Here is a 13604-nt window from a genome sequence, read left to right on the forward strand (position 1 = left end):
TAGATATATATATAGATATATATAGATATAGATATATATATATATATATATATTTTTTCTTTTTTTTTTTTAACCAATATTTTGGTTTTATATTAGGGGTGGAAAATCAACAGCGGCCGGGCCTCACGATACGATGTTGTTGTGATTTTTAACAAATTGCAATATTCTGCGACATATTAAAATGTATTACCTTTTTTTTCCTTAAACTTAAATTTTTTCTCAATTCCAAATTATGTCCCCAAAAGGAAACTTTTTCATAATAGTTTTATTTACAAAAGATAAATGTCTGTTTGTTCATCTCACTCCAATTTTGTTGCTGCAAAATGTCAAGCGGCCAAACTGACCAGCACATATGTAATTATAGATCCATACTTGGCGTCTTGTGTATCGACACAGTATTTCCCCGGAAAATATCGCGATTCGATGCTGTATCGACACCCCTACCCAAAAAATAATTAAAAAAAGAATAAAAAGCGATAACAACGCCACTTTTGCGTTTTCTCTCTAGAGTGCCGAGTTCTGTCGAGATACGGCGTGCCAAGTTTCCGCAGTTCCTCTGCAGACTGCTTTACTCTCGCTTTCACAGAACCAGAGTGTAATTGCAAACTTTGCGATTTAAAAAAAATCTTTTAACATATTGTGATATTATTGCTAATGCAATTATTCTTTTAGCCCTAGTTAAAATGAATGTGGATCAACCGCTGTGGTAGTTTCAGTTAGAAGTGATCTCTGCGTTGTTTTGACAGTCATGTCGATGGATGTAATGCTTACCGAGAGGTATGTCGATGGCGCCGACTACAGCTCCCAAAGTGTTCTGAACCGCCTCCCCTACCTTCCTGGCTATCAGGGTGCCTCCCTCCTCCTCCAGGGCAGCATCCAGTAACTCTGCAAAGGGGAAACATGCACACGTGAAACCAGGCACTCACAAACATTTAAGCTGATATCACGTTGAATATTGAGAGGGATTTACCCGTTGGGATTCCCCTGTTGTGGAAACATGCATCGCAGACTCGGACAGGTGCGAGGCCCCAGCCCCTCTCCGGGACCGGACGACTTTTTGAGGAGCAGGGGTCACAGAAGCCTTCTCCACAGGCACGACAGTGGTGCTTGGTGTCGTTGGGCTGGAACTCTTCCCCACATTTATGACACTTCTGCAACACACACAAAGTATTTCCAGTTGCCACAGTGTAAACAGAATTCCATCGAGTAAAAGTGTTTCCCCATTGAATCCTGTCCATATTAAGAACACCATGTCTGGTAGAACGCAGGTTGGAATTGAACCCGCAACCTCTGCTTTGAGGAATAAGCCTCTGTATACGGGCGCAAGCTCAACCAGGTGAGCTACCCAGTCGCCCTTGGTTCTGTTTCTTGATTCAATAATTTCACTCTGAGTGTAGAGCTGCAAAGATGGGTTGATCAACTGAACTATTAAATGAGTTGGGGACTATTTTGGTCCGCATTTGCGATGCGTCGGTTAATTTCGTGCGGTTTTAGTTCCGTACCAGGATGAGGGAGTTGGGTTTCCAGTAGGTGGGAGCGATCTGGTCGGTGAGCCAGGAGGTGACTGCTTTGGCAGGCTTGACGCTGAGTTCAGACACTGACTGAGAAATGTATTTGACTCCATCCAGCAGCCTCTGGGCAGCGTTGTTGTTGTCTTTCAAAAAACCGTCAGACTGAAAAGAAAGGCAAGAAGATGAAGATACAAAGATGGAAAATGAATACACTTTCTGTTTTACCCGCATATATATTGTAATAGATTCTGGATTTTAGAGTTGTGTACAGTACACAGTTACAGTAGAGTATTTTAGACCACCACAGAGAATGCCAGAAATACAATAATTTAGGCAGTAGCATGATTTGTGCTTGGCATTTAAGCCTCTATACTCAGCTCTTTTGACAAAGTATGCTTACGTCATCGTTATTTCATGAAAAAGGTCATAAACCACATTTTGCATTAGTTTTTTGGACATCAAAATCCAACCGACTGGCAAAAATTTACTGCACATGCAGCTCCTAATAGTTGTGACAACATTAATTTAAGTTAAAACCTTTGAAACCTTGGCTTGCAACTGTGTTTAATTAGTTTAGACAGAATCTCATGTAGGCTGTTCCACTGTGGCCTTACCCCAGGCCAGATGTGCTGGATCTCTGTTCTAACCACTGTTTCCACCGGGTCCTGGTTTCCATACCAGTACTGCCTGCTTCTGTAGATCACTGCACAGTTGGGGCACTCGATTACATACCTGGACAAAGACAAAATAAATCTCCATTCCAGAATGAAGGGGACAGATTCCATTGCCTTTTAGTCTTGCAATACTATGGACTTTCTCTTCTTAGAATTGGAAACTAGTAGCAAATAAGTAGGTTGATCACACTGTGCTTCCAAATGGTTGTGTTGCAGCTGGACTCACCCAGACCAGGCGTAGATGGCCAGGCCAAACCATGGTGAGTCAGATGAGGCCGTCGTTTTGGGAACAACTATTACCTCCTTCCCGCCCTCGTAGCAGACCTGAGAAGTTCAGCACAGACACTCAGAACCTCGTCAAGCAGGAGTACTTCAACATATACGCGTGTGGCATTTTGGGCTTCTACTTGCCTTGCAAGTGTAGATGCGGTTGTCGTACTGTGCAGAGTAGCGGCAGCGATGTTTGGCTTCGTGGTCGAGTCCCTCCTTCAGGTGATTCATGCTTCTCTTACAGCCTGAACTGAAAGTAAGAGACAAAGGCCAGAATACTTAAGGGATATGTTAATTTTGATTCTTTGAGGGTGACTTTTTTAACAAGCATTATTAAATCACAATTCAAAAAATAAAAATAAAATACTGGTCCATTACTTATTCATTTATTAATGATCTTGTTAACAATGTTGTCATTTTTAGAGCCAGAGAGACACGTACCCACAGCTGAGGCAGAGGCTAGAGCAGGTAAAGTACTCATCTGGAAAGAATGAGTTACTGGCCATGTACTCTTCGGAAATCTCCCCGCTAAAGCGCTCGCTCAGAGCCTGAGAAAGAGTCAAAACCGTTCACTGTAAATATTAGGGGTCGTCTAATACTAGGTTTTCAGGGCTGATGTGTAATCATACATGATATATAATACCTATTTTTTAGTTGTTAATAGAATTGACCAATAACCGTATTTTAGTCAACATTTACATTTTGGAATGTTACAAACTTCCTTGCTTGGAGAGCTGTTGCGGAGCCAAAGTAGCACACTTTTTAATTAATTGACTTTATCGGTGAGCGGTAAAAAAAAACACTGATACAGACGATCTGCAAATTGCCCAATAACATCTCTGATTATCGGCCAGGCCATTTGTTATATAATCAATAGTAAATAAAAACACATTCTAATACACACTTCTCCTTACAATCAAGCATCACTACCTGCAGAGCCTTGTAGATGACGCTGGCGGAGCGTGGCGAGCGGGTGGTGTTGTTGTCCAGCTGTTGCTCCAGGCTGCGCAGCAGACCGCTGAAGTCTGTGGGAGGGTTGTAGGTTCGAGTCCCACGGTACTGGATGGAGCTGAACGCTTCTGGAAACAGACCCAGCTTCCTGAAACGCTCCTGGAGAAGACGCTCGGCCGACTCAGATGGTTTGTCTAGAGATGGAGAACAAATAGTCACAGAGAGGAGAGGGGAAAGAACATCTTATCCTAGTCATGATCGTTAAATTCCAACAAAGTACAGTCCAAAGAAAAAAAAAAAAAAGGGGTTGACTCATGTACCTGATCCTAGAAGCTTGGTGTGGACGGTCTCATGGAAGATGATTACAGCAGGGCCCAGAGTGGACAACGGGACATCCAGACCACAGCGGTTGGTAGTCGCTTTCAGCTCCCTGGTGAAGTGTTTAAGGTAGGCATCTGATGCATCACCAAGGAACTTGAAGAGATCGTCATGGAGACGGTCGGCATGGGTTCGGTAGATGACCACATCGCAGATAGCCAGGACTTTGAGGAGCAGGCGTGTCCGCTGACCCTGATTAGCTCCTGATGAGTGAAAAACAATGCAGTGGTAAATGTGTGTTAATTGAGGAAAAACAGCTTCCCGCTCCCCCTGTTTATTACATGATATTAAGCTGATCCATGGTCAGTCCCATACCAGCCCCAAGCAGTCCTTCTGTGTCGATGACCACCACCCGGTGTACAGGGTCCATAGCTGCCCACACACCCACAGTGCAGGACTCTTGGGTGGGTGAGGTCTTGAACACTTCTCGTCCAAGGAAAAACGTGTGGTTCAGGGTGTGCGACTTGCCCTCCCCAGTGTTTCCAAAGATGGAGACCACTTTGAGGAGCTCGTCAGACCTGCAGCCCAGTCTGCTCACAAAGTCATCCTCATCCTCCACCTGAGAATCCACACATGATCAACCCCGTCATCATAACATCCTCATAATGAGGTGCTATCAAATGATTCTAACATGATTTTAACATATTTACCTGCATCTCCTCCCGCTCGTCCACCAACAGGAAGCTGCACACCTTCTCCAGCTCGGCTTTCAGGATCTCCATCTGTGACTCCCCAGCACCCAGACTGTTATCCTGGGGAGCTTTGGCAGGGGGGTAGGGTGTCAGAGGGTGCTTCCTCTTGTTGACTCCACTGTGGGTGCGTTTCTGGCAGTCCAAACACAGGTTGATCTTACAACCATGGCAGCGGACCAGTGCTCGGAGCCGTCCGCCGCTGTTAGAGCAGCTGCTGTCCCCTTTACACGAGTCACAGAAAGGAACGTGGCCTGGTGCAATCCGAACCCGGTCGTGATTCCTCATCCGCACCTGGCGATGGAGCTCCAGTTCACAGCGGGCACACTGCAAGCTGCCGCATTCGTCACATTCAAACGCAGCCTCATCTGAACCCCCACAGGCGTAGCTCTCCTGGCAGCCTAACACCGGGCTCAGTCCTTTATCCACAGCTGGACCTGGACCACTCATCTCAAAGCTGACAGGTCAGGGGTTAGTGACAGTAACTTGATAGGGTTGTAAAGGCACTGCAGCGGAAGACGCAATGATCTGGTTACTCAAATGCCTACAACCAGATGTGATGTAACCTCCTTTGTTCAAATTATCCAAAAAGCCATGTCACTCATAGTCATAAAGTGGCCTGTTGTGACGTTAAGCTGAGGATCCAGTTTCTGCTTACTTTAAATGGTATTCAGTCGGTAGTAAAGCAAGATCAGGCAGCAATTTCAATCACTTGTTAAGAATATTACCTATACTTTATGTTTGGCACAACAGTTTTGCTATTTTAGCTAACAGTAGCTGCCTTGCATCTCTTGTCTTGTTTTGGTAATGTTGCTGCTTAGTTGTCGATGCTGCGTTGCTATTTAAAAGTAGCCCGGTGTCCTCGTCATGTCTAAAAAAAGAAAAGAAATCAGTAATAAATATGTTGATGTTTTCAAGTAATAGCGACACAAAGAGACACACTGGAGGAACAAGCAACCTTCGTTTCTATCGACTGAACTAGCGGTGGCTTCCAGTCCGAAGGGCGACGACTTACTGAAACGCTGCCCGGCCTCAGCAGTCTAAAAGTGGACACGTAGACTGTCTAACACCGGAGCGCCGGCTGCCACCACATATTAGCAAACGCTGTTGAAACGGTTAGCTAGTTGAGCTATTCTGTGTCAGACCCTTGTAGATGTTGTTTTGCTTTTACATCAGCTGATCGGCTTGTTTTTATCCAGAGTTCAAAAGTCATAAAACGGAATGCATTCTGGGAAGTACAGGATTTGGGAGTTGCAAAGAAAGACGAGGATTACATTGAAATTATAATGATTTGATAGGGCACACGCTAACTTATACTCTTGTCCTGAAAGGGTTTCTAAATGTAGTTTGACAATAGTTACCCACCTACCCAAATAAATAAATGTGGATAAAGACGATGAAGATACTAACCTTTACCCATAATGCTTTTTACCTTCCAGCTGCTGTGTCCACTTTTATTTGTTTCCCGGCGTACACCGAAGCTTACAAAGTTGGACGGAGACAGCAACTCGTACTATTACACACCGTGTTATAACTTATTTGGGCGTCATATGTGTTTTATTACTAAGTGTATTGAATATTTAATTGACTCTGGTTGTTGTAAACAAGCAAAATGACGATGCCCGCATCGTACGTTATTTTAGTTACTCTAGCAACATCTAACCGACAACCCGGTGTTAGTAACGAGTGCAACCAACGTGAGACTTGATTGTGACATCAGTTGTTCTGCGAGTATTCAGTATTTTGCCCTCACTTTTTTCTTTTTCTTATGTTATATTTGATTGCAGAGACTTAGCATCGTATGTATGTAACTTTATGCATGCATGTAAGTGTGCATGGTTCATTTTCCGTCTAAGAAAGCAATACTTTATGATTTTAAATGCGACTGACCTTGCCTGTTCACAGATAGCCAAAGCTAATTCGATGCTAACCTGTCTTCAGTGTTAGCTAGCTGGCTAAGCTAACTGTTTCTGCGAATTCGCTGTTCGCCTCATGTTACTCTCCCTAATTTGTTGGGTTCACGATGGAAGATGAAGCATTCACTGACATTAACGGCAAAAGCATATCTCTGGACTGCCAGTGTCACTCTAGCCTTTGCAGCGAGTTCATTGTCAGCGTCCCCAAGGTGTCCATCGGCAAGGTGATGGTGTACACCTGCTGTGTTTGGCTTTTGGCGTACGCTGTGTTCTTCTTCACCGAGGTAAGACAAATGAGTCTCTCATACCTGAATCCCTCTGCTAAAGTCGCAAAATACCTCCGTTTTTGCAGTTTTTGGAAGACAGAGCAAGAATCGTTAACTCATCTTGTTAATGGTTGTTCATTTTGTATTACATTCTGGAAAAGTTTTGAAAATGATATGGTATCTAAAACAACACATATAATCTAATTTGAAGGGAAACATATTGTTACATATTTCGAGTGTAAAGATAGAAGTGTATGTAGTATTGTTAATCTTTTTATTTTATTAGGGACGTTTCATATTCATAAATCAAAACGTTCACATTTTTTCAAATTCAAGACTATTCAAAAGTGACATATATTTTGAGTCTCTTACATTAGTAACAAATAAGAAAGCTATTACTACTTCTGATATATACTCCAATCTGTTTAATCAAAAACATCTGTTGTCAATATCATTGAGGTTTGTAAATCTGTCACATATTTATGTATGATTTTTATTTTGTTCACTTCATGGATCTGTTTACATTGTCTTTAATACTTCTGTTAGCTGATCTCATATTATATAAGTTGCAGTCTCTTTCTTTATAATTTTATGTTTTAAGCTGTGATGACTGAACGTTTTGTAAATTCATCTTTTAAATGAAAAAAAGTTGCAAAATACTAGACCAAAATCATGTCCGCTAGAGCTACATCCATGTACTGTGACATCTTTTTACTCTAGTGTCAAAAAGCGCTGTCTCTGTGATAGTTTGCATGTAGTATTAAGTACAATTATACATTATTATACGGGTTATGCAATCTTCTGAAGCTTCATTACAGTCATGTTTAGTCAACAACATATTAGTAGTGCTTCCTTTGATCTGTGAATGTGCATGATCATACTATTCATTTTGTTTCTGAGTGGTAGGAACAGTTTTTATGAACATGTTACACTACCATGACCTTCATGTAGATGTTTCCCCTCTATTGCAGAACACAGCTGTTCTCACCAGTGCTATATTCATCACCCTGGCTGGCATGATGTTTCACATCCACTTTGTGAAGGTAGACCACGAGTCCCTGCTTGTCGTCGGCTCCTTAGGCGTACAGGTGTCCTCCAGCTACGCCTCAGGCCGGGAGACCACCACGTTCATTGAGATGAGCAAGATCAAGGACATTGTCATCAATGAAGCTATTTACATGGTGAATAAGGACATTTTCATTATAAACATCATTATTCTTTGTATTATTCTTCCCACAGTTATGCCAGTTTATGCTTTTTGAAGGATGAGGACATTGACGTCTGCTGTTTTTATTTCAGCATCAAATCATCTACTACCTTTGTGTGCTGCTGAAGGAGCCTTCAGATCCAGATGCTGTGTCAAGTGTTGTGCCATTGTTTCAGGTAAGGTTAACTGCAAGATGTACACATATCCCATAAAGCATTCTTGTTTTTATGCTTTGTTTCTGGTTTACTTCCTGTGTATAGGATTCTAATGCACACGGTGTCGTTCACGGTAACCTGTTTCTAATTAACCTTCTTTTCTCATTTATTTTTCAGAGTTCAAAGCCGAGGCTGAACTGCTTAGTGAAAGTTTACAAAAGCTGTCAGGAGATTATTTCAAAGTGCTAATGACACATGAGTCTTACACTATCGGTGTTTCTGGTCATGCAGTATGCTTTTAATATTTCTTTAGGGCACTTTTCTTTTCAGTTGATTAAAGCAGGTAGTGTGTCTTTTTTTTGTTGGTACATCTCGATTTAACGTACAGTGTATGTTTCATTATTTATCTCACCTGTATGAATGTGAAAGTGATCTGTTGAACACAAAAGCAAGTGCTGCCATGATGGAAACGCCAATATTAGTCTCACAATGACTTTGTTATTCTTTGTTGTGTAGTTACTTGAATAATATGAAAATAGCACTGATGACTACTACTTTAAACCTGAAGGGCCAAACCTTATAAACTGTAAAGATAAACATTACTTTTAAGAGTTAGCTTTTTTACTTATTCATGCATTTAGATTTCAATTGACCTACTAATGTCAATATCCGTATTTTACAAACATTCCCACAATGTATTTGTTTATACAAAAAATACATTTGACGAACAAAATGAATATAGTTCCTATTTAAATATTTGCCGTCACTGTTAGTTGGTGTATGCTTGGGCTTTATGTTTTTGAGGAGCTTTCCTTCCCCACTAGGGGGCAGTACCACGCTTAGCAAACCTTTGGAAATCAGAATAATGAATTAGTTCAGACAAAAGCACTAATGATGTACCAAAAAATATTACCCAATTTTTATAATTTAACCCTGTATAGCATAACACTCGTAAAAAGAGGTGTTAGATGTGTAGTGTGTGTAGTTTGTAAAACATAAACATCCACACCTTGCTTACGGATGTCTTCACTCCCTCATACACCTTCATCGCTAGACAGTTGCTCAGGTTGACCTCAGTTGTCATCTTATTATACCAGACCTGTTTTTTAAGGTTACCTCACAGATGAAATGACAATGCCAGTTATGTAGGATCAAGGTCTGAATGAGTAATATTTGGTACTAGTGGAGTGACCCTACAGTTTGAAAAGGCCTTAACTCCTCAAATAGGGACGTGCCGACCTGACGTTTTCTCTGTAACCTTGTTATTGAAATTGGATGCATTATCTAATTTGTTACCCTGTAACTATAAGAAGTCTGAAGCAACAAATTACATCTTGTCTCAGATTATTGCTCAGGTTTATTTTTTATCTATCTATTGTGTATGTTTCACTATTCTTTTTAAAAATCGAGATCTTTTTGCAAAGAAGCAATGGTTTTTGAGTAAGGAGCTATGTGCCCAGTGCTGACTGTAAACTTCCACTGCTTAAATACGAGGGGTGGTGGAAAAATCGGTACAGCATAGCATCGCAATATTTTCTCTGGCAATACTGTATCGATACACAGACACAAAGTATCAATCTTTTATTATAAATGTGTTGGTCTGTTTGTCTGCTCGACAATCCCATTTTCCAGCTATAAAATTGAAGTGACATGAACAAACAGAGAAATATATCTTTTTAGAGAAACAACTGTTGACAAAGTTTCCTTCCTGGGCCATAATTTGAAATTGGGAAAAATTAGAAGTTGGAAAAATGGTTATATATTGCAGAATTTTGCAATGTGTTTAAAATCGCAATAATATTGTATTGTGGCATGAGTATCGTGATGATATCGTATCGGGAGACGTCTGGTGATTTCCACCCATATTAAATACATTGCTATGTTAATATATTGAGGTGAGGACACTGTAAGCATTAAAGGTGTGTTTGTTAGTGTCGGCCTGGAGCAAAATGTTTTCCTCAAAATGCCTCCTGGTTGTAACTAACTAAAAAGGAAAGTTGAATACGTCTCTATCACAGTTTAAAGTTCAGAGCCCTTGTTTTCAACCCCACTCGGCCTGTGTTTCACCTCCAGGCCTTGGTTTTTTCCCATCCATTCTAATTGTCGATGGCCATCTTCAGACCAGTGTGTGAACTCCACGCTCCAGCGGCCAACAAGGCAGGAGGGTGTGACTTTCACGGGGCGAAGCGTACCGCTGATGTGAAGAGAAGCCTTTTGACAGGATAATGGTCCCTGCTGGAGGTGTGAAATAGCCAGGAAGCAGGCCCAGGAGAAGAGCTGGGAGTGGCCAGGAGGGACACCCCAGGGCTTCTGAATAGGCCTTATAAACCAGAACCCCCCTCCGGAGTAAATTATAGATAGTGTTAAGGTTTTTGTATCCCAAAACACAGTGAGGCTTTCTTCAGCTAGAGGTGTGGACTGTTCATTTCCTCCGTTTATTGGGGCTGTTGTTGCACATTTACTTTTGTGTTTCACCTCCAGTATTTCTGTGAATGATTTGAACTTTAAAAATACTCTGCAACAAATACTGAACTTCCTGATACTGTTGGTTTTCATAAAATATGTGTTCTACGTAAGTCACATTTTTTTGTTTTGTTCTGTGTAATCCAAACGATGGAGAGGAGGGATTGGCCTCTTTACTGCCTGTAGTGCACGCACACACACACACACACACACACACACACACACACACACACACAAACGTACACATTAGGAGAGGGACTCTCTGGGCACCTCACTATTTGATTTGAGTCTGATTCAGAGGCCAACGATTTGATTCTAAACCGATTATCGATGCATCTCAATGCAACAGTTTTATTTATGTACATTTCCATGACTGATTTAAAAAAATGTACATATAATTCTGAGTTTGTTAGATTTTGACATATATTTGTCAGACATAAGTTTTAATGAGTTTTTTTGTCCACTGGGTTTTTATTTTGAAGTCATTCCATGCTTAAACCTTAAACATGCTTGTGAAAGTCACCTTCTCTCACAGTAATCTTCCATGTTGTCAGATGTAATGGGATAAAGTAGATGAACAGCCTTTATGCGTTTGCCTCATTATTTTATGTACAATTTATTAGATCATGTGTATGTTTTTTTTCCTTTTAGCCATTTTTGTGGTTTTTTTCTCCACTCTTGCCTAAACTCTAAGTTGTTGTCCATTATCCCATCCCCCTTTTCAGTCACTCTGTTTTCTGATTTACACGTCTGAAGACAGTAACTTGTTTATTAAAATCAACCATTTTTCTACAATCGATTATATATTACTTATCAGAATTGAGCATTGAATCGTTCTAGCAAGAATCACGCCCACCCTTAGTACACATGCAAGATTGTGAGCTAAGTTAAAGGAAAAGTTGGACCCAGTCAAGAAATAGTGCAGCACGTAACCTCTTGTAACACCCATTTTGATACCCTCCCTGCTGAATAACAAAAATAAATCACTTTAACCATTTAACCTTTATTCCGTGTCTGAGAAGGACTTAATTAACCTGTTGTACCTTCAGACAGAACTAAGCTGGGCTGTTTCCCTCCATTTCCTTCCGTTACCAGTTTTTTAAGCTAAGCTAACCGGCAGTAGCTTCATGTTTACAGTACAAACAGGTTTAAGGCTTTATTTTCCAGATGCAAAACAAGTGGAGCAGTCGTCGGCAATGCAGTTCTTGTTCTCATGCTCCTTCCAACAATGCTCCTTCAAAATATATAAAAGAAAAACACACAAGTAAAAATAAGAATCCAAGACACAAATAAAATAGTGCAGTAGTTAAAATACAGAAATAGAATGGAATGTAAAAATGTAAACATGTGCTACTGTGGTAGACTGGTAAACTGTAAGATATACATATGTAGATCGCAACAGCAGTGCAGGTTAAAAAACGGAAGTAGAAGTAGTGTAAAGAAGATAAAGTTCCATGCTAAAACAGTAGTCAAACTCTCAGCAAGAAAACAAATGTTTCCCACAACGTAAGTCACACATTTACATTTACTCCGAGGTACATGAAAGGTCTGACTAAATGAATATCACAGCAATGTATATGTATACACCAACAGCAGTTACATAAATTAATAGTATTCAGAGGCTTGCCTCTAAGTCAGTGTGTCTTCTCATTGTTATTCTCGTGTAGGGAGTTCTTGGCTGACAGATGCGGAAGAAAGGAAGCGTCACGGTATTGTTTGAAATGTGTCAGTTTATCCACTCATACCAGTTCATACAGGCCGGTGTAACTTGATGTCAGTTTAGATTTGAATTTCACAAAATCCCTCCTTGTCTCGCTGGTAACGTCAGAGAGAGTTTCACCGCCTGCTTCATTCTCCCTCTGATGAACACATGCACTGTAAACTGTGTTGGAGGAGTGTATCCTCCTGTGGGACGTGCATTTACATATCACCTGGCAAGCCATTTTCTCCATGCAGTGTTTCTTGTCTGTATGTCAAGTTAAGAAGTTATTGAAGAAAATAGACATTTTGGGCGGGTAATAATAACGTTAGGCTCCGTGTTATTTTACTGACTGTTTGTCATTGGAGCTTACCTCGGGGACCTTATTGTTCTTCTCCCTCAATGCTCAAAATGCACCGGATCGCCTGTCTGTCCACAGAAATGGGTGGATGGACTAATGCAGCCAATCACTGAAAGAGAAAGCAAACCATAGGGGAATGTCTAAAATAAGTGCTATAAAATGCTGTAATGATGAATGATTGAATGATTTGGCTGTAAAAAAAATAAATAGTAAAACCAACTGTCCATACACATGTCCAGATTTTTACTCACACATAACAATACACAGTAGTATTTATAGAAGTGCAGTGTACAGAAAACAGAATCTATTCAGTGCACAGCCCCTCCACACTGAACTACACTGTGTTCACAATCAAAGTGCAGATGAGACTGGGCAGCGAAAAGAGGCATAAAGGATACATTATAAAACATGCATACATTATGCATTACAAGCCTGGTGTGCTGAGTGGCATTGCAGAACCGGTCTTGGCACACAAGTTAATTATAGATGTCAAAGTTCATAGAAAAATAAAGTCCACAATAGAAAACCAAACGTGCGACTTTTAATCCTTGAACCTTCCATTTGAAGGTACCATGAATAAATGGCTCAATAACTGTGGAAGAATCATCTGCGTAGACCATAAAATCCTAAAAATAACACTCTGAGGCTGTTTGACAAGGAGCTTGAAGAAAAAAAAGTCACATGGTGTTACAGTTACATATCACTTTGTGTTCAAATGACTAGGATATTTATTTAATCCATCAACCCTTAACTAAATGCAGTGACATTGCATTGCTTTTGGTGTCTGCAATCAATGTGATTTATAGTTTTTTTTCTTCAGGGAAAGACTTAAGCTGTTATTTGTTCAGAGATCAGTTTCCTCCCTGGACAGGAAAGTCCGGTGTTGCCCTCCTTCTGTGCTTAATGTTGAACCTCAGTGTTGAGGCTGCCAAAATGTATTTACCCAAGCTTTTTTTTCACCTCATCAAGCCTGTTACTCAGTGAAACGTTGAACAACACTGTCAATTATTTGGCAATGTGACAGCCAAGCTCCCTCCTTCTAAGTTGTTTTATCTGACAGTCAG

General features: G+C 40.7%; 2 protein-coding genes across 3 annotated transcripts in view; one reads left to right on the plus strand and one right to left on the minus strand.

Moving 5' to 3' along the window:
* The window catches only part of zfyve1 (zinc finger, FYVE domain containing 1), a 7748-nt gene extending 2100 nt beyond the window's left edge, over nt 1-5648 (minus strand). Inside the window, exons 1-11 of the mRNA XM_034901051.1 lie at nt 4435-5648; nt 4100-4343; nt 3727-3987; nt 3386-3600; nt 2897-3003; nt 2597-2705; nt 2412-2509; nt 2126-2243; nt 1503-1673; nt 971-1151; nt 772-885 (exon numbers count right to left, since the gene is read on the minus strand). Coding sequence (XP_034756942.1) covers nt 772-885; nt 971-1151; nt 1503-1673; nt 2126-2243; nt 2412-2509; nt 2597-2705; nt 2897-3003; nt 3386-3600; nt 3727-3987; nt 4100-4343; nt 4435-4923 — 2107 coding nt within the window. The 5' untranslated portion in view covers nt 4924-5648. The remainder of the gene's footprint in view (nt 1-771; nt 886-970; nt 1152-1502; nt 1674-2125; nt 2244-2411; nt 2510-2596; nt 2706-2896; nt 3004-3385; nt 3601-3726; nt 3988-4099; nt 4344-4434) is intronic.
* A 542-nt stretch (nt 5649-6190) lies between these two features.
* On the plus strand, nt 6191-8945 carry pigh (phosphatidylinositol glycan anchor biosynthesis, class H). Of its 2 annotated transcripts, XM_034901056.1 has the most exons (5): nt 6191-6673; nt 7627-7836; nt 7955-8038; nt 8195-8272; nt 8462-8945. In XM_034901056.1, exons 1-4 carry the CDS (start codon nt 6497-6499, stop codon nt 8264-8266), a joined length of 543 nt encoding a protein of 180 aa, XP_034756947.1. In that variant the 5' UTR covers nt 6191-6496; the 3' UTR covers nt 8267-8272; nt 8462-8945. The 2 variants fall into 2 exon arrangements, with proteins under 2 accessions (XP_034756947.1, XP_034756946.1); XM_034901055.1 differs by having other exon boundaries at nt 6192-6673; nt 8195-8493.
* Nucleotides 8946-13604: the final 4659 nt, after the last annotated feature.

This window comes from Etheostoma cragini, chromosome 18 (assembly GCF_013103735.1).
Source record: "Etheostoma cragini isolate CJK2018 chromosome 18, CSU_Ecrag_1.0, whole genome shotgun sequence".
Lineage (NCBI taxonomy): Eukaryota > Metazoa > Chordata > Actinopteri > Perciformes > Percidae > Etheostoma > Etheostoma cragini.